Here is a 20,268-nt window from a genome sequence, read left to right on the forward strand (position 1 = left end):
CAGCTTCTTGCAAGACTCAAAGACAGGATGCCATCATTATGTGAGGGTGCTAGCATCGACATGACAATATAACATGAACCATTTCACCCCACATGTTCATCTGCCTCAGTATCTTCTTCTTCAAGTGGTCAGTAGTTGATGTCTGAGGAGGGATATGAAAATTTTGTTCTACACCATAGGACTGTTTTCTGTTGAAAAGAGACTGTGTTTTTAGACAATTTAGACGGTGGCTCTTCTGGGTCCCTATCACCAATTCTGCATCTGCTTTTCGTTGTTTTCGGGGAATAGTTGTAGCTGTAGAAGAGGAAATTCAAATTGTAACTGCTCAGCCATGGTAATTTGTGATCAAGGAATGATCTGGCTTGTCATGGAGGACAAGAAGGCCCAACTACAGAATGGGTTACACTGGCTGATGAGATAAGAAATGCTGTGGTATTGTCTCATAACAATGGTGTAATGCCAAGTGCTCAGGGACCAATTGTGGTAAACAGAGCTGGCGCTGGGGGATGAACCCAACACTGGGCTAAGGTTTCCTATGCTGACACTCACGGGATCGGTCCTGGTGCAGGTGTATCTAACAAATCTGCTTGTGCCGCATCTTTGCAGATTCCTTGCAGATCAGCTTATGGTGGTAGGCCAATAAAAATTCCCCAACACTGTAAAGACATTTACATTTAAAATCCCTGCTCCTGCAGCAGTGTAGTAAAGACTATGCAAACAAGGCCTTCCTGTAGAGCACAGTGTGGATCTTCTTGGACTTGGGGCAATTATTGTAGCCTTACCAGATCTTTCTGGAGGGTGCCCGGACTGCTTCCTTCTGGTCTCAGATTCCTGACACCAGGTTTGGGCTCCAGAAGCTGTGTGGCCATCAGGATGAGCCATCGAAGCCTTCACTGTGGGTTCTGAGAGCCAGCTCAGCCCTTGGGGTAGGTGCCCACACTACATCCTGGACAGGCTGTGGAAACTCAATCTTTTACCTTCAGACACCTGAACAGAGCTTAGTCTGCCCTGAGTGACTCTTTCCTGAGGGGAAAAACCAGTAAATTAGTCCATTCTGAGAGTGGAGTTATTGTGCTTTTGCAGCTATAGGTGATTTTTTTTCTTTTTTCTCCCTGAACCTGCTGAAAAGGGTTGCTTATGCCCTGGATTTTCCTTTTAGAGTTGGAGCCAGAGCTCACGCATCCCCATTTAGCTACTGGGCTTTGAGTGCTCTGCAGGTTAATACTACTCCCCTGCGCTTGTACAGGGACTCCAATTGGTATAGGGGCACACAGGGGAAGTGTACCACCATTAACGTGTTCCTTTAGAGGACAGTTGATGCGGCAGCAGTGCTCAGCTTTTTAGCATAGCTGTTTTTTTCAGAGCCTCAGTAGCCTAGGCCAGGTAACTGTTGAACTTTCCTGGTGCAGTGAAGGTTCTCCTGTCCTACAGCCCAAGTAGATGGTGTGCTGCGTGTGGTATGTACTTAGGGGCTTTTTGTTAGTCTTTGGAGAAGTGTTGTGATGCCTGAGCCTAAACAGCTTTTAATTTTCTTCATATCCTCCTGATAAAGGCCAGTGAACTATTGTAAGGAAATGCCATTCATCTGTCAGTATGGAGACACCTCTGTCCATCTATATGGTTGGTTTTATAAGAAAGTCTGTTATAAACCAGCCTGGCATGCAAAGGGCAGGTCATTACTTAATGGTGAGCAGACAAATGACTCCTGACTGTGGTCTTTTTACATACGTCTTGGCAAACTTTGGGCCAGGTGTCTTTCTGTTCAAAGTGATGCTTTCATGCCTTATGTTGGACATTGGTAGGTACAGCCATTGGCTTGTTTCTATGCCCTCTGCTCTGCTTTCAAGATCTGCTTGGGAAGGTTGCCTTCAGGAGGTGGTGGCTCCCCTCCTACAGTAGGGCTGTAAATCAGATTGCCTTCATCTCTGAAGGAAAAGCTTGTACAGTGGCTTGTCTGCAGGTTAGTGTGTTGGTGTTAGAGAACAAAGAATGGAAATCCATTGTGGGCTTTAGGGTACTTAAGTGCCTTTTCTGAAAATTGAGGTTTTGCTGCTGTTGGGCTGTTCTTCGTCAGGAATAAAAGCTTGTCTCCTCTGAGTGGGGCACTTGTTTTTTGTTTGTCATCTGCCTTTTCTGGAAGCTGTGGCTCTATGGGTGAGGCTTCTCTGTACCTTCCTGGAGCCTGTAACATCCCGGTGGCAGGGACAGGCTGTTTTTGTGCAGATACTTCACCAGTGTTTGCAGGTGTGATACCACAGTACTAGCCTCCCTGGGAAGGGCTTGTGTCTCCTGAAGGATTACTTCCATCTGTTGCCTCCTGCAGTAACTGTTCAACCATGTTTAGCAGTGTGGGCTGAGAAGATAGCCAGGCCACATGCAAGGGTGACCCTTCACGAGGGCACTCCAAGGCAGTCGTAATGAACGTCTTGAAGCTGGGAAAGTCCTGCAGACTTCTTGCCTGTCTGACCTATTTCCGTACATCTTTGCTAGATACACTATTCCAGACCACTTGACTAGGGGCTTTCCTGGCTGTGACTGAAGCCATCTGGTGTTGGAAAAGAAAATGAAACAGGAGGGCTGGCATGGTGATGGCTCATTGTGCCTGTCTGGGACACCCTGCAATTGCTCACACTGTACCCTGTTGCAAAGGGGATGCTGTCCCTAAGGTCCTCTTCAGGTACTGCCCTGCCTCACGAGCTGGGCATGTTGAGATAATACAGCTTCACCCTGCTTCTCTCTCTTTTTTTTTTCTTTTTTTTTCCCCTCAGGAAATTCAGGCAGGATGTGGATGAGGTAATTTAATTATGCCAACATGTTGAAAGCAGTCTGGTTTTCAGAATGTGTTCTGTCTCTCTGCCCCAGGTAGCTTTAATCACACTTAAGTAGATTTGAGGAGGTGGTGCCACCAAAAACCTGACTCTGCATCTCCTAACATGGTTACTGGGTGATTTCTGGAAGAGTTAGCACCTGCTTGCTTTTTCCCCAGTGAGAGGATCCTTATGAAGAGCAGAAAATGAGTTTAGTAAATGCAGAAATGTATTTAAGTGGACTGTGCTTGTGGTGTCAATTTTCTGGATTTGGGAACAAGGAATTTCTGTTGGTGAGACTATTTCTGACATCAGTATCGACACCCATGTGTGCTTGCCCACAGAAACATACCTAAACAAAACTTTTCATCTGTGCAAAGTGATTTCTCATGGATCCTGATTGATTATCTGCCATTTGGGGGGATCTTGTCTCTCATTGGGATCTAAATGTAGTTCCTCCTACGTTAATGAGTTAGTCAAGCCTTACGTCCTTATTTGTTTTCACCTCACTCTAGAATCAGCATTTCTAGTGACTTTTCTTTGGCTAAATCCTGGAGAGGTTTATTTTTTCATAAAAAGTTATTTGGGATGAGATTGTCCTCTCAATACATCCCAAACCTCGTGTCTTAAGGTGGTTTGAGCTCCTGCAGGCTCTGATCATCCTTCTTGGTGTCATCTCTTCCCTAATTACATGCCTCTGCACAGAGGTGATGCATACTCACAAGCTTCTGCCTCTTACACATGCCTGCCTCTTTCATTCTGCAGTAGACAGTCAGATTGTGATCCACATTTGGCATGTTATGCTATAGGGAAGGTGAAACAAGCCACTGCAACTCAAGCACGGTTTACAAGGTTGTGAGTCAGATGTGTAGCATACAGAAATGTCCTGAAACTTTAGAGCTGAAACTTGAAGCTTTGTTCAGAGAGTTGGTCTGCCACTTAGAGGCTCTGAGCTAGCCCAGTGTGGAGATGGGCACTGCCAGACTGCACCTGTGGACAGCTGTTTGCAGGAGAAAGGAAGGGTTATTTATCTGTAATGGGAGGTTTTTGAAAAGCTTTCCATATGTATTCACTCCTCCTTTCTGCTTCTGAAGACGTTATTCCTCTAAACCTTGGGATTTCCTCCAAGAATATGGATATATTTCACCCCCACTGGCTAATGCAAAAGGGGGTATTGTGGTTGAAGCTACTACTAAAGCATCTCTGACTTAAGTTTTTGCCTAACTGCATCCAAAACCGCCCAGTTCCTGATATGTAGACCTCCTTCTCCATTTATTGAATCTATTGAGAGAGTAGAGTAACATGTGGAGACCTTATTCTCTCATACAGTGATGAAATCTTGGTTTGACCTTACTGCTGACTTTGCTGATTAATAAGTTTTTATCATCACAGGATGTACAAATATACTTCAAACCGTTTCAAGACCCGTGCAGAGCAAGAGGTGAAGAAAGCAGAGCACATGGCGAGGATAGGTGAGTTTTCGGGGTATGCATGCATCCTGATTTTGCTGTAGTGAAGGAAAGAACAGAAAGAGGCTGCCTTGCTGGATATGACCTGAAATTGCTCCGCTCTTGATCATTATGGTTGCTCAGGAAATTAGTTATTACAATGACTACAGATGACCCAGACTTACTTCCATGCAATGGAAGGAATGTACATTGTTCCCTAAGACCATTTCCCCTGGGGAATACATGTACAGAATAACCCTTGGAATCACAGCTGTCTGGCCTTGCTCCATATGAAGCCTGGCCACCTGTTACCCCACAGTTCTGCTCTCACCTTTTGCATATCATTAGCTTTTGGTTCTGTTCTTCTGCTCCTTCCCTGTTGAGGCAGTTGTTAAAAAAGTAGATTTTGATTCTGTCACTTGATGTAAAGTGATTCTGGGTGCACAAGGGAGTCCTAGTGTTTCTTGGTTTTTTTTTTTTTCCCCTTCAAGACATCCTTTTGTCCATCTAGTCTTCCCTTCCTTTTAAATCCTGTAGTCCTCAGGAGAAGCCCAATTTGTCATTATTGGATGTTCATCATATAGAAATTATATAAGCATATAAATATAACATATCACTTCATTAAATTTGGACAAATTTAACATACAAAGCAGTCTCCCTAACCTCTGATGGGGAAATGCTGTAGTGAAGGAAGAATCCTGGAAGTTGTAAGACATGTTGACCTATATCTTCTGGTAGGTTTCATAAATAAACATCATAAATCAGAGGCATGTGTCCTCTCTCCCTGTGTAAAAGCTGCTCTAGGCATGTATGCGTGTGTGCGCAGGTCAGATACAGAAGTGACAGTGCCACGTTCAGCCTGTGCAGAGACATTAAGGGCAGCATGATTTTGACCCTGCCCAAAGCAAAGCAGCAAAATGAAATTGTGTAAATTGTGATGTTCCTTATTCCTTCTTTACGAAGTACAACCTAACAAGATAGACTTGAAACTATGAAGTTTAAGCAGATATTATCCTGGGCCTCAATCCTCATAGATGAATTATTTTTTTTAGATTTAGATTATGTTCAGCACACACTGGCATTGCTTTTCAAGAAGGTACAAATAGCGTGATTTAGAGAGGCTTCTTTCTTGCAGCAGTCCATGAGGCCTTCATGATGTTTAAAAGGTGAACTTTAGTGTCTTGACACTGAAGAATACTGCCATTCGGTGTCCTAGTGCTAAGAACAGATACCATTGGCACAGAAACATAAACTCATTTTCATCACCAAAGCTAGCTTGCTGCTTCTGGTGCTGAAGTGGGTTTTGAAAAGGGCTTTGAACATGGTGGTGAAAACTCATGGCGGACCTCAAACTGTTTTCTAGAAGATTTGATCACATGAAGCCTCTAGGACTAAAACATTCTTGTAGCATTAGCCTCAGCTTCAATGGCACAGATCTCCTTCCTTTGCTTCTAGTAAAATGAATTTAATCTGTAACAACCAAGTTCTGTTGTCCTGCTGTTGATAGAAAAGATTAATTTCTTGTCATCTCCAGCATATATTTTCTCTTGAGGATGCACACCGCTTTTAGGAGGGATCTTCACCAGGGAATGATTTGCAGTTTTCTCTTTCAAAAGTAGGGGTGCATTGTGAGAAATGGTGGGTCTCCGCTGAGCTAACCACAGTTCCAGTGTGCTGTGGCTGCCTGCCAGGGATGTGTTGGAATCCATCATACTGTAGAACTCTACTGAGGGATTGATGAGTCTCTGGAAGTACTTATGAGCTTGTTGAACCAAAACTTACAATAACTGAAAAAGAGCTATAGGGGCAGAAAGGGGGAAGAAAAGAAAAAAAGACGTATGAGCAGCTATGACTATTGGTGACATGACTTTGACATATGCAAAAAGAGCCCTGGCTCGGGAGTGAAGACAAGCATGTATTTAAGATGAGGAAAAGTCACTCTTCATTCCCTGGGAACTAACTTTCCTGCCTCAGGTGATAAGCTGTAGCATCCAGATCCCTAAGTGAGTGGATGGACACAGGGAAAAAGAACCATTCCTGGGCAAGGTATCTGTGAAAGACCATCAGCTGCTTTCTGTGTATTTCTGAACCAAGACTGAATATTGCACTGAGGCATCTCGGTATTGCCATTGCCTAGTTTCAAGAATTCCTCTTACAAAGTTTGAAAAGCAGACAAACAGAAAAGGTGAGGAGTTATGTGGGTGTCCAATATTGAAAGTCGTTAACAGCTGTGTTCTGCACTGGATGTGAGTCTGGAGTATTTTTGTGTGTCCAGTGACTTGCTTGGCAGTACCATGGGTATGCCATGCTTGTTGTCCCCTGGGAGGACATGAATGCAGATTCTAGCTGCTGTATGCTCATCGTCCTGCTTAGGGTATGTGTTTTTGCCTATTAGGGCCTCAACCCTCAGACTCATAACTGAATCACTCCCTGTCAGCCATGCCTTCTCAGTTTGCATTAGTGGAGCAGGTTTGACCTCTGCCCTTACGGGTCATCTTCCCTCTAGACACAGTTGTGTTTAGCCCAGCAGCTTCTACTGTACAAGCTTTGATTTAAATGGACCAAGTGTTTTAAGCAGTCTCCAAACACCTGTGTGTTCATATTTAGCCAAGCTGTCTCTTGATGATGAAGTCGGCTGCACAGTGCAGTTCTGCTGTGACTTGCTTGGTAAGCTGCTGTGAACCTCAGAGTGTGTTTCTGTGGGAATGAGTGGAATCAAACTCAAATGTAACACTACATAGAAAAGAAAGGTGATTTTTACTGTAATGGTTTAAGTAAGTTGAGTGTGCCCTTTTGCATTCCCGTAGCTGCACACACCAAAAATGTGCATTTCCACAAGTAATGCTGACCATGCCATGGAGGATGGTGGATGCCGGTTATCAAACACTAGCTACAGCATTCTGTATGCCTTCTGGCTGGCAACTGAGTGCTGTTTTTTGGAGAGGTGCTTGGTAACCTCTAGGAGCCGGTTGCTATCCTGTCATCTTCTTGCTTACCTCATCCTCTGTAAGTCTTAGGTGAGGTCACTCCTCCACTGTTGTGTTTCCTTGTTCTGGGTGTCTCACCTGCAGTTTGTCTACCTGGTGGGAGAGCAGGGAGGGAGATGGCTCATAGGGTGTGCTGCAGCCACACTGCTGCCCTCCTGCTATGAGGCTGCAGGCCTACGGCTCACCTTGTTGTAAGCTGCACTATCCCTCAGTGCGTACCAGTTGTATTTCCAAATTATAGAATCATAGAACGGTTTGGGTTGGAAGGGACCTTAAAGATCATGTAGTTCCAATGCCCCTGCCACGAGCAGGGACACCTTCCACTGGACTGGGTTGCTCAAAGCCCCATCCAACCTGGCCTTGAACACTTCCAGGGATGGGGCATACACAGCTTCTCTGGGCAACCTGTTCCAGTGTCTCACCAGTAAAGAACTTCCTTAGATCTAATCTAAATCTACCATCTTTCAGTTCAAAGCCATTATCCCTTGTCCTATCACTACATGCACTCATAAAAAGTCCCTCTCCAGCTTTCTTGTAGGCCCCCTTTAGGTACTGGATGACTGCTAATAAGGTGTCTGCAGAGCTTGTCTTCTCCAGGCTGAAAAACCCAAGTCTCTCGGCCTGTCTTCACAGGAGAGGTGCTCCAGCCCTCTGATCATCTTTGTGGCTCTCCTCTGGACCTACTCCAATAGGTCCATGTCCTTCTTATGTTGGGGGCCCCAGACCTGAACGCAGTACTGCAGGTGGGGTCTCACAAGAGCAGAGTAGAGGGGGAAAATCATCTCCCTCAACCTGCTGGTCACGCTTCTTTTGATGCAGCCAGGGATACAGTTGGCTTTCTGGGCTGCAAGTGCACATTGCTGGGTCATGTTGAGCTTCTTGTCAACCAACACCCCCAAGTCCTTCTCCGAAGGGCTGCTCTCAATCCACTCATCACCCAGCCTGTATTTGTGCTTGGGATTGCCCTGATCCATGTGCAGGACCTTACACTTGAACTTGTTGAACTTCATGAGGTTCACATGGGCCTGCTTCTCAAGCCTGTCAGTGTCCCTCTGATGGCATCCCTTCCCTCCTCTGTGTTGACCACACCACACAGCTTGGTGGTGTCAGCAAACTGGCTGAGGGTGCACTCAATCCTGCTGTCCATGTCATCAACAAAGATGTTAAACAGTACCAATCCCAATACTGACCCCTGAGGAATGCCACTCGTCACTGGTCTTCACTTGGACATTGAGCCATTCACCACAACTCTTTGAGTACAACCACCCAGCCAATCCCTCATCCACCAAGTGGTCCATCCCTGAAATCCATTTCTCTCCAATTTAGAAACAAGGATGTCATGTGGGACAGTGTCAAACGCTTTGCACAAGTCCAGGTAGATGATGTCAGTTGCTCTTCCCTTATCCACTGATGCTGTAACTCTATCATAGAAGGCCACCAAGTTTGTCAGGCACAATTTGCCCTTAGTGAAGCCATGTTGGCTGTCACCAATCGCCTCCTTATTTTCCATGTGCCCTAGCATATTTTCCAGGAGGATGTCCTCAATGATCCTGCTGGGCACAGAGGTGACACTGACTGGCCTGTAGTTCCCCATGTCTTACTTTTTTCCCTTTTTAAAAATGGGGGTTATGTTTCCCATTTTCCAGTTGGTGGGAACTTAACTAGACCACCACAACTTCTCAGATATGATGGATAATGGCACAAATTGTGACACAAATCGTATCTGTGCCTGTCAGCACATGCCACTATTTTAACCTATGCTTTATTGTTTCTTCTAGTCATATTGCACATAAACATTTCCGTTCATACTTTATTTATACCAGTCTATTTCTTTTAAAAATTTCTACAGTTCATGAAGGCTGCAGTGTCACTGCATCCTCTTTCAGAAACTTCTGTCCTCGGAAGCAAGCATGAGGAGCATTGCAGCAAGGTTAGTGCTGCATCCACAGCACACGTGCCGGAGTCGGGTCCTTGCAGGTGGCAGCTGCAGCTCCAACTTGCCCTGCCCAAGCAGGGCATTACTTGCCAGTCCACGTTTACCCCCGTGGACCTCATAGCCTGTGGGACAGAGGAAGGTGACTCAACTAGTTCTTATACAGCTGTGAGCAGAACAGGCTTCTGACCTGAAAGGGAACATGAGAGAGTTGTAGCCAATGTGCTTGTGGATGGAGAGCACGCAGATGCAAGGTACGTGGTGCTAATTTGCCAAAGCACCTTGTGTCTCAATTTTAGGAAGGGATCTCTTCGCTGAAAACGAAATTTGTTGGATGAATCTTAAGCAATATGAGGGTGATGTGTACCTATTGCCAGGCAGTCTTGTTGGTAGTCTGGGAGAGAAGTGAAAAGGGGAGTTTCTTTTAAGCCGTAAACTTTTTGTGTGCAAAGATCATGTGTAGTGGTAGGTTTTCAAAACGCTATGTCCTGTTTTGTGTGTAGCACGGATTGTTGTTTTCCAGACAAAATTTAGCAATTATCAAAGCTAAAGGCATTTCTGAGAGTAGTCCTTTCCCTTCATCCCTGCAAGAAAAATACCTCTTTGTAACTCCTTTTCAAGCCTGAACTCAGTCTTCATTTTGTGAGAGCCTTTCTCTGCCTTCATGCTTCCAGGCAGAGCAGGCAGGGCCACTTGCATCCTTACTCTTTCCACTTCCTCATCAACTTCCTCGTGGGTCCTTCCTTTAAACATGCTTTCACAGAGTTTAGCCCTGCTATTATGCCCATGTTGACTGTGAACTCTGAGCAAGTTTAAGATGGCATGTCGGTGGTGCCCTCTCATATGTAGGGTTTTATTTTGTACCTTTTTGTGTTACCTTTGTACCCTTGTGCTTGTCAGTCCAGCAAAGGCTCTCTGGAAATCGGTCTCCTCAGGTGAATGCCTTATGAATCGCTGTCTGTACTGAATGGCTGACATCATCCTTTTCCCTGTGTGCTTCAGCGGAGGAGAAGGCTCGTGAGGCGGAGAGTAAAGCCCGTGCCCTTGAGCTGCGCCTAGGAGGGGATCTCACGCGAGAGTCCAGGGTGAGCCTTGTGCTTTGCAGCACATCACGTTTTAGGCACTGAGGAACAATTCAGAGTGGTGGCTTTGGAGCAGCACTGACTGGTCGGCACCCAGTGGTAGCAGCTGGTGTGTAGGTTTAGCAGGGGGCAACTTCAGTCAGTGGTGAGTTGCCAGCAGCGTTCAGGCAGCTCTGAGGTCTCATCACCACTGGACATGCTTCAACATCTGCATGTGGTTTCCAGCCCAAGTGGGAAGCGTGCTGATGTTTCTCTGCCCACAACCACCAGGATATCCTGAGTGGGAAGGGCAGCCCCCAGGTGCTTTGTTTGATGTCAGCCTCTGAGAAGAGGCCAGGAGAATGTGAGTTAATTTCAGGAATTTCACAGCAGCGGTTTTACTATGTGATGCCTGTTTGCAGGTGACACTACGTCAAGTCCAAAACTCCGCAATAACCATGCGCCGGGAGGCTGATGTCAAGAAAAGGATCAAGGATGCAAAGCAGCGGTGAGTGCAGGGTGGTTCAAAGCTCTGATTTTCCCAGGCTGTTCACTCCACATGGTCAGATGTCTCTCCTACTTTGCCTGTGTGGTGGAGGGAGCAGTTCGGCTCAAAGCTTAAATATCTGTGGGCATCCTGTATGCTCTGGCTGTTAAACCAAGGGGATTGAGTTTGCTATTCTGGTTACTTCTGCTATTCCTCTCTTACTTGCTGAAAGACATCTTTGGATTTGCCCTGTTTTCTGTGATGTTTACGTGGTTTTCGTGTCAGCTTTTTTCACTCTTTTGCTTTTTCATCTGCAGGTAAGATTCAGGGAAGCAAACAAATGTTAGCAAGTTACAGTGAAACGGCTTTTAGAGTTGTGAAGGTGTTTTCTAAAAACTTGCTGAGTTCTGTTACAGTCAGTGCTGTGAAATCCTAAGACATTGTTCTAACTTAGCTCTGGTTGCAATTAACCTCGCTATCGATGTACTCACAGGAATATTTCACTATTTGTATACAGTTTTTTTTGCAAATTTGTCATATGCATTTAACAAATGAAGTCATAACCAGAAACAAATGCTCTTAAAACAAATGCTGAGTCTGAGAAAGTTAGGGATTTGTATATACCAAGTCTCTGTTCCCACCCAGTTGTTTTGCATGCTAGTTTACATGGCTGCTTAGGTCAGAACTATCCCAGACTTGTTGCCAGAGATAGGCCTAATGCATCTTAAGATGCTAAAAATAAATAAATAAATACAGCTTTAATTTAAAAGTGCTAGAGCTGTGATCTGAAGAATGCAGAAACCCTTGGGAGAAGCTCTTTTCTTCAGCTTCCAGGTACTCTTCCATGTACAGCTTGTCTTTTAATTCTTGGGTTTGATTACATTAATGCACAGAGTAAAATTTTGTGAATGGTCTTCTGGCCTTCCTGCTTTTTCCTTTTAAAAAGCTGAACAACAAACAAAGAACTTGGACAATACAAGTTTGTTTGAAAATAGCTTCTCTATGGCCTTTATTGATTAGTTGGAAATGAGAGATTCCAAGTTTTTTTCAGCAGTTCTTTGTTTGAATCTGAGAAGGTTTGTAGGCCACAAAATGTAAACCAGCTGGTTTGGAAGGATACCACAGTTGTAGGTATGTCAAAAGGTTATCTCTAGTCACGTTTCAAATATGTGATAATGAGGAAAATACATATATGTGACAGCTAACCCACAGCAGAGGAAAAGGCCTTTTGTCCGGATTTCCATACAGACTCAGCCGTGTGTGCTCCCAGGCGAGAACTGCCAGGTGCTCCACCAGCTCTGGGCAGGCATATGACTTTCCCTGTGTCCCTGCATTCATCACCAGAGATCAGAGTTCAGAGGGTCATGCTTTTCCATAATCTTGTATTTTATCCAGCAAACAGAAGAAATTCCTGAAAAATGTGTATAATGGGAAACCTTCTGTACAAAACAATTTCTGTAGCCTCTCAGAAAACTCTTGAGTTATAGAGAATGTCCTAGGACAGTTTTCTGCTGTTTCTCTGGTGCTGGGTGCATCAATGAAGGACATGCTTTCTGGTTTCCAAAGCCTGTGTAAGGTCAGGTTATAAATCCAGCGGATAGGACAGATACTAAAGTCCTAGGACAGATACTGAAGTCCTAGTAATAAAATCCTGGGCTTTTGGCCCACCACTTGTCCTGGTTTCAGCTGGGATAGAGTTAACTGTCTTCCTAGTTTTCCATGGTTTGGATGATAATTTGACTTCCTGTCCTCTCCAATAAAAAGGAGGAGATGCCCTTCCTATTTTGTAGCTGAGTGCACATTGTTACTTGAAATTTAAGGCTCTACATCCTTTTCCAGAAGTTAGAAAAAGAAAATTAGTCCATGAGATGGGTGTTTTGCCACACCTACTCACGTTTTCAAATCACAGTTGACCACCTGCCTGAGCTGAGACCAAAAGGGTAACATTCTAGCCCAGCTTCTATTTTTGACAGTGTTCAGAACACCTCTTAGCAAAGATTTAGGTTTAAAATTACTGAAAGCTGCTATTCCAGGTGTTTTCCTACTAACTTATTTAGAATCATCTGTTTTAAAGGAAGGTATGTTATAGGGTACCTGTACGTCTGAGTGGGGAAGAGGATGGCTTTAAACAGAAAATGAACATGAAATGAATGTATTTCCAGGATTTATTTTGAGATGCTGACCCTTAAGACAGACTTGCATCTTATATCTGCAGATTATTATTGTGCATATCTAATATTAGTAGACAGCCAACAGATCATTTTAAAGAATTCCACTATCTTCAACTGGTCACTTAAGGAGAAATCAAATTCCTAATTGGGATAAAGCATGTAAGTGCTAAGAATTTGATGGGGGGGATAAGGGGGGGTCAGAAATGAGAGGGGTGGATGGGACCGTTGTATAGACTTTGCCTTTCAATAGTTAGAAGATTGGACCTCATGTTTGATGATGCCTTCAGCCTGAAACTGAGGATCCTCATTATGAAAAATCCTTAGCATGGATTTCATGGACGCTGTGAAACTTACTTAATTTAGTGTGTTAAAGAGCAGTAGTTCTGTTTGTGAGACCTGGGGATTTTGTTGGATTTATAAAGTAGAGATCTAAATCTCTTGAGGCTTTCTGCATCACAGGAGATAAAATTCCTGATAATCAAAGATTCAGATTCAGAAATGTGTATGTGCACACAAACATACTTGAGGCCAACTTTTGTTGAAGGCATCTGCTGCATAGATAAAGTAGAAATCATACAAGTTGATATCCTGTCATTTCCAGAAAAAAAGCTCTGCTTGGGCTGTGTGTTGTATCTTCCAGCTTTCGAACTTAGAGTAATAGCATTGTAAAAATTGTGATTACAATAGCTTTTCCAGAATCTGAATATCAAGACTGTAGTTTTTTATCAAAATCTTAATTTCTGTGCTTTGTCTAGCATAGACATCTACATCTGGAAAATACAAACCAAAATAGCATTGGAGAGGACCAGTCTGTACCTAACAGTACTTTCATAAAACTAGTTAACTGTAATTTTTTTGAACAAGAGATCTGAAATAAAAAACAGAATCCACTCCTGAAGGAGAAAACATATCCAAATGAATCATTAAATTATCTGAATAGATACTATCCAGCCTAAATTGGTGTCTGTATTGCAAAGTTTTTCTATTTAGTTCATGTTTAGTTGTAATGCACATTAAACAAAAGCTTTGGTTTTTTTGAAATAGCAGACTACAGGACAGGTGTTAGTAAACCCATAATGCTCAAAGGTGCTGGTTTTCCATACCCTCTCTCTAATGGCGGCCAATAATTAGTTTTATTTTCAACATCTCTGAGACTCTGTTTCTTTCTCTTATAGGGCGCTGAAGGAACCCAAAGAACTGAATTTTATCTTTGGTGTGAATATTGAGCAGCGTGAATTGGATGGCATGTTCATTTATAATTGCAGTCGACTGATAAAGATGTATGAGAAGGTGGGCCCACAGCTGGAGGGTGGCATGTGAGTTCCTGGAGATTTTTCAGCAATCTTTTTGCTTAAGCCTGGCATGTTCCTACATATAACAGGCTGTGCAATAACCTTGTTCTGCATTAATCATTCTGCACGAGCACGAGGCGTACTCATTTTGTCAGCCTTTAATTTGGATTCTGAAAAATAAATTATATTTAATATTGCCCAATATTTCCCTGGTTTCTTGATAGAGAGTTCTTTACACAGATTTTGGTCATACCTGCAGCAGTGCGAGGCTTTTGTGCTCAGTGCTGGCATTTGGGGCTGATGAATACTGGTAGCAGTACTGCCTTATTCTAGGGACAGGGAGAATAGGTCTTGAAAGCAAATACAAATATTTGAGCCCACCTTACTTTTTGCATGCTGGCTCGAGTCTGATTTAGAAAGCTGATGAATTAAAACCAGTACTGCTGCAGGAATGGGTGGGTGATTGAGTGTGTATGTCACCTGCTATTCTCAATGTTGTTTCTCTGAACAATGACCTGGTAGTTCAATGATGTTTCTGACTGTGTCCCTCTTCCAGGGCATGTGGTGGAGTAGTAGGCGTGGTGGATGTGCCCTATTTGGTTCTGGAGCCTACCCATAATAAACAAGACTTCGCTGATGCCAAAGAGTATCGACACTTGCTGAAGGCCATGGGAGAGCATTTGGCTCAGTATTGGAAGGATGTTGCTATAGGTAATGAAACTTCACAATTACCAGGGGCTGGAAGGGGAAACTTTGGTGGCTGGAAGGCAGCTACAGGGGAGGGCAGTCAGGAGTGCAGGTGGTGATTTTTGTTGTAGTGGCTGCATACTGAGTGAGGCTTGTTTGTTTTCCAGCCCAGAGAGGTATCATCAAGTTCTGGGATGAATTTGGTTATTTGTCAGCAAACTGGAACCAGCCGCCATCCAGTGAACTCCGCTACAAGCGCCGGAGAGCCATGGAGATCCCTACCACAATTCAGTGCGGTGCGTCTGACCAGGTTGCGAGTAGGAGGCTGGTCCTCCCTGGGGAAGTGGGGAGGGACTCCTGGCTGCAGTTGGGGAGCAGCTCAATGGGTAGGAGATTTGAGATGAGCTTTGCTATCATTATCCCCTTCTAGGTCTTGACTCCTTCTGTGAGTTGCCTTTGTCTGCACTTGATGGTACACTTAGACATCTTGACACAAGGTTCCTTTCCTGCACAGTTTGTTCTTCAGGTGCCCTTACAGCATGGGGCAGGTGTGGCCAGTAGCAGTATTGAGAATAGGCTTAGAAATGTCATATGAACTGGAACTGGCCAAAGCCACCCATCCCAACACTAGAATAAGGTCTGAAACTTCCCCATAGGCAATGGAAAGTAGCCAAGTAATTTGTATTCTGATGCACTGGCCTGCTAATCGGTACTAGGTGTGAGCACAGAAGGGAACCATTTACAGTCGACTTTCAAACTTAATGCAGGTTCTCTTCTGCGCACCTCTGAACAGGTCTGGCTAAGCGCTTCTGGGGGTAAGGGAGATCTCAACACAACTACTTTGTCTCTTAGTAGAGAGGCACCAGACTCTGTCGACCTCATTTTCCCCACAGGACTTGGGGATGAGAATGTAGCAAGGAATGTGAGGCCAGTCTTGTGGAATTATTTTGTTAGGTCCTCCTGCCTTGACAGTTTTCTCAGTCCTTTCCAAGTTCCTCCCAAAGAGGAGGGGCTTTCCTGTCATTCTTCTTGTCCTCTGCTGTTGACATCCTTCCAGAGCCTGATTTAAGAATGTTTGCATTTTCTTGGCAAAACTTGATTTTTTAAGCTGGTGATTTCCTGGTAAGCCAGCAATGCTCTGGAAACCAAATTTGTCTTCCTGGCTCATCTAAAATTTATTAGATTATTATAATTTTTTTTTTTAATGGATAAATCTCTGACCTTGTTTTGTATTGACAGCAGTAAGAGACTTACTTCTGAGATGAGCAGTCATTTCAGGACTGGCTGTTCAGGTTGGTTTGTACATGCTGTCATTGCAGCAGTGAATGTGGGGTCCTTTAGTATCGGTTGATGCCAGGCTTCATCAGATTCTTGTAATGAATGCCTTGTACAAGATCTGAGGTCTTCCTCCAAGCATTTTGTGAGGACGAAGCAAGAATTCACTCAGTATATCCTGTGGCTGTCTCACTTTTTTTTTTTTTGGCCACTGGTCTTATTATCGTTGGATATACTTTGGAAATTGGTGTGGTCCTTGGGTGTTAAATGGGCTTGAGAAGTGCTATGGAAAAAAATGATCTTGTGGCTCAGGCTGTATATTTCTGACTTCTGAAGTGCTTCTCTAACAGATGTATGTCTGAAATGGCGGACTCTCCCATTCCAGCTGAGTTCAGTGGAGAAGAATTACCCTGATAGCTGGGTATGCTCTATGAACCCTGATCCTGAACAAGACAGGTAAGAATCAGTTAATATAAAGACTTTTCTGCAGTATGCCTTATCTGCATGTCTGGGGTTTTTTTCTGGTCATCTCTTCTTTGAGAACAATTGGAGGGATAGGCAGTAATTCTATACCTTTAAGTTGTGCTCACAATCTGTGAAATAGTGGTGACATACGTATTTGGAACTGACATGTTGCTGGGCATTTGTGCAATACACAAATTGCAGAGCACACCCTTAGCAAGTTTGTAGATGACACCGAACTGGGACGAGTGGCTGATAGGCCAGAGGGTCATGCATCCATCCAGAGGGACCTGGACAGGCTGGAGAAATGGGCCAACAGGAACCTCATGAGGTTCAACCAGGAGAAGTGCAACGTCCTGCCCCTGGGGAGGAACAAACCCAGGCACCAATATATGCTGTTCAGCCAAGGGGATCTCATTAATGTATATAAATACCTGAAGGGAGAGTGCACAGAGGTCAGAGCCTGGCTCTTCTCAGTGGTGCCCAGTGGCAGGACTAGAGGCAATGGGCACAAACCGGAACACAGGAGGTTCCCTCTGAACATCGGGAAACACTTTCTCCCTTTGAGGGTGACCAAGCACAGGTACAGGTTGCCCAGGGAGGACGTGCAGTCTCCATCCATGGAGATATTCCAGGACACAGTCCTGGGCAGCCTGTTCCAAGTGGCCCTGCCTAAGCAGGGACTTGGACCAGCTGACCTCCGGAGGCCTCTGCAACCTCAACCAGTGAAGTGACTTGGTGAAATTAAGTTCCTTTATGTTTTTTCTGCACTGCCACTGGAAATAATGATTGTAGCCTTAGTTTATGCAGGTTAATTTTAATGTGGGTAGTATAGACAGCAATTGAAGAATAGTCATAAGTGCAGGCCGGGAGCAATATATATTCAGTGGGATCTTAGCAATTGTTTTTATTGCTACTATAGCTCCAACCCATTAAACACGCAAACTGCAGCAACACCTGAGTTGCAGTGAGCCCAAGAATGACATTTGCACATTTGAGGGAGCAATACATCAATTCATTTCCTAGCGGTGTGTTTCACGGTTAGAAAATTTAGGTAGAACCTAGTCATTTATTTGAATGAGGAAAATGATTGCTCTAGGCTGCTGCTTCTCTGTGGAGAGAGACGCTGCTAGAAGCCGATTCTTGTCTTTATTGTATAACAAGGGAAGCCGCTCAGCTGTAATTCAGGTACCTTGGCTCAGTGCTTAATGACAAAGGGAATGAATACAGGTGGTAACTTTTAATTGGAATAAAAATTTTAACATCTGTGGCTGAAAAGTCTGCAAAGAAGTGTTGATGTTGATATCTGGAAAGTATTGATTTTCTGGCTGCTTCCTTTTGGCACGTGTCATTGGAAAAGTACCAATGTTAGCTTCCCTGTTGCTGCACGTATTTGCGCCCTGGTGTGGAGCTACGACAAGTGTGGTTGTGCTGAGGATGTCTTCTGACTAAACTGCTGGGGCAGGGATGAATCTGCAAGCCCGAGGAGAGGCTGCTACACCTCCAGCTACCCAGGTGGAAGCAGCAGCAAGGCTGGGAATGTGTTGCTGGTAGACACACACACAAACACAGATAGACCACATGTGTATGCATGTCCAGCCATGCAGATCAACACAGGTGGACATGCTCAGCACTCAGCGCAAACCACACCAGCAGCTTCATCCTTCTCCCTCTTGGCTGATGAGGATGAAGGACCACTAGTGGAAATATGTCTATAGCTGGCTGCTGGATCCTGTCCCTCTGGTTACTTGCACTGCGATAGATGAGCCCCAAGGCCTGCAGCTCCAGGGGGTGAGGGGTACAGACCTCCTCACGTGGACACAAATAACACATACACACTACAGACCTAGCGTCTCACCTTAGGAATGCTCTCCATCCCATAGCAGATCTGGATTCTTGCTCTTCCCAGGTGCTTCCTGCCTAGAGGTGCCCCCACAGCTCTGCCTACACTCCCATACCTGTCTCCAGCAGTCTGGCAGGACTCCCTGGTCCCTCCAGTAGTCAGCTCCTGCTAGCTCACCCTTAGACACCCCCTCCCCTTGCTCCCAGTCCACCTCCTTGCTGGCTTGTCTGGCCTGATGATTGCTGTGAATCACATGTTCATGTGCATGCCTGCAATCACTGCAGCTGGTGGCACCTAGGCCCTGCGACCAGTGGTCTCACTCCAGCTGCCGGCACTTGGACCCCCATACACACATGCACGCGCAGAATAGAGCCCCTCGCCCAGGAAAACAGTTAGAAATGGAGTTTAGTACAAAGGCAAGTGTACTGATCAGCCAACTGTTTATGTACAACTGGCCCTCTTTAGCCTTTTATTTCTCTGTTTTTCCATGTTTGTTCCTCCCCAAATCATCTCAGTCCCTTCCTTTACCTGCTTTTGGTTCCTCCTGTTGGTCCAAAAGATGCTTCGGAGAGCCGCTCTTGTTGACTGGACACTGGGGCTGAGGCTACCCTGGCAGGAGCCCAGGCTGGGTATCTGTTCTTCTAAGTACCTAATTTGCATCTCCTGATCTGCCTTTGGGCCTCTGGGCTTGTGGAAATAGGCCTTGGATGGGCTGGTGGTTGCTGGGATGGCCTGGAAGTAGCCAGGGAAGGGTGTTACTCAGGTTCCCCCACCTGCCATTGTCTTGTGCTCTTCTGTATATGTGCAGATGAGATTTTTTTATGATGTAACCTAAAAGGAACGTGATGTATTGATGAAAGAATTTAAATTTTGTATTTGTAATACCTTGAAAATTTGGAGGGGTTTGGCTGCATTTCACGTGAGAACATGTTGGGACATTGGTTGGCATGAGTTAGAGTGCCTCCGCAGTATGCGCACACATGCTGTCATCCCACATCCGCCTTGCAGAGAGGTGGGAAAGGGCAGGTGAGGTGCTTTGGGCAGGTGATCCAAACTTCTGGTCATTTCAGCTTCTTTGAAAGGGATCTCAGGAGTCTTACTCTGGGAGGATAAATAACTGGAATATTTTTGGATTGAGTAGGCTCACATGCACCTTTCAACAGTGAGTGTGGTTGTGTCCTTTTACACAAGGCAGAAAGTTTTCTACAGAAGTTGTACTAGTAATCCTTTGGCTTGCTTGGTGCCAGTAGAAAGCAGGGCTTCCTTGCAGTCACTGCACTTCTGAACTTCCCTTCTAAGTCCTCTACTGCCTGGTGTTTCTTGCTGTGTCCTTGTGCCATGGGTTTGGACACTTTCACCTCTGTGTCTTGACCATGTGCCCCAATTGTTCCATTCCATGTATTTGTACTGTCTGAGGGAGGACTGAGGATTTGGGAAGCACTGTTGTTGCCACCATGGTCGGGGGGGGGGGTGGCGTTTTTCAAGCTTGTGGGGCATAAGGGTCTGTGCAGAATCTTATCCAGCCGAGTTGAAGATGAAGCACTGTCAGAGTTGATGTTCAGACTGTCTCCTGGCACCAGAAGACCTTCAAAGTCTTGGTGCTGAGTTGCAGACTATTCTGACTACAAAGATAATTCCTTTTTTCTGACTTGCTGCCTCTAGTGATGCAATCTGTGGTTTTGAATGTCATGAGTAGTCTTAATTTTTTCCTGTCGGCAGAACTAACAGGCACTTTCATACTTTCTTGTGCTGTAAGATACAGCTTAACAATATTTTCAGCCTCAATCCGTGCAATGGCATAGGAGATGGTGTTTG

The 20,268-nt window shown here is 44.8% G+C and overlaps 1 protein-coding gene across 4 annotated transcripts in view; it reads left to right on the plus strand.

Moving 5' to 3' along the window:
• Window positions 1-20,268, plus strand: part of MORC2 (MORC family CW-type zinc finger 2) — a 60,529-nt gene that overhangs the window by 32,580 nt on the left and 7,681 nt on the right. For all 4 annotated transcript variants that reach the window (XM_010563363.1, XM_010563364.1, XM_010563366.1 and 1 more), the window contains 7 exons: window positions 4,200-4,279; window positions 10,178-10,260; window positions 10,659-10,744; window positions 14,070-14,210; window positions 14,743-14,897; window positions 15,041-15,169; window positions 16,499-16,604. In XM_010563363.1, the coding sequence (XP_010561665.1) occupies window positions 4,200-4,279; window positions 10,178-10,260; window positions 10,659-10,744; window positions 14,070-14,210; window positions 14,743-14,897; window positions 15,041-15,169; window positions 16,499-16,604 (780 nt within the window). The remainder of the gene's footprint in view (window positions 1-4,199; window positions 4,280-10,177; window positions 10,261-10,658; window positions 10,745-14,069; window positions 14,211-14,742; window positions 14,898-15,040; window positions 15,170-16,498; window positions 16,605-20,268) is intronic.

This window comes from Haliaeetus leucocephalus, unplaced genomic scaffold (assembly GCF_000737465.1).
Source record: "Haliaeetus leucocephalus isolate CR32 unplaced genomic scaffold, Haliaeetus_leucocephalus-4.0 Scaffold165, whole genome shotgun sequence".
NCBI classification, from domain to species: domain Eukaryota; kingdom Metazoa; phylum Chordata; class Aves; order Accipitriformes; family Accipitridae; genus Haliaeetus; species Haliaeetus leucocephalus.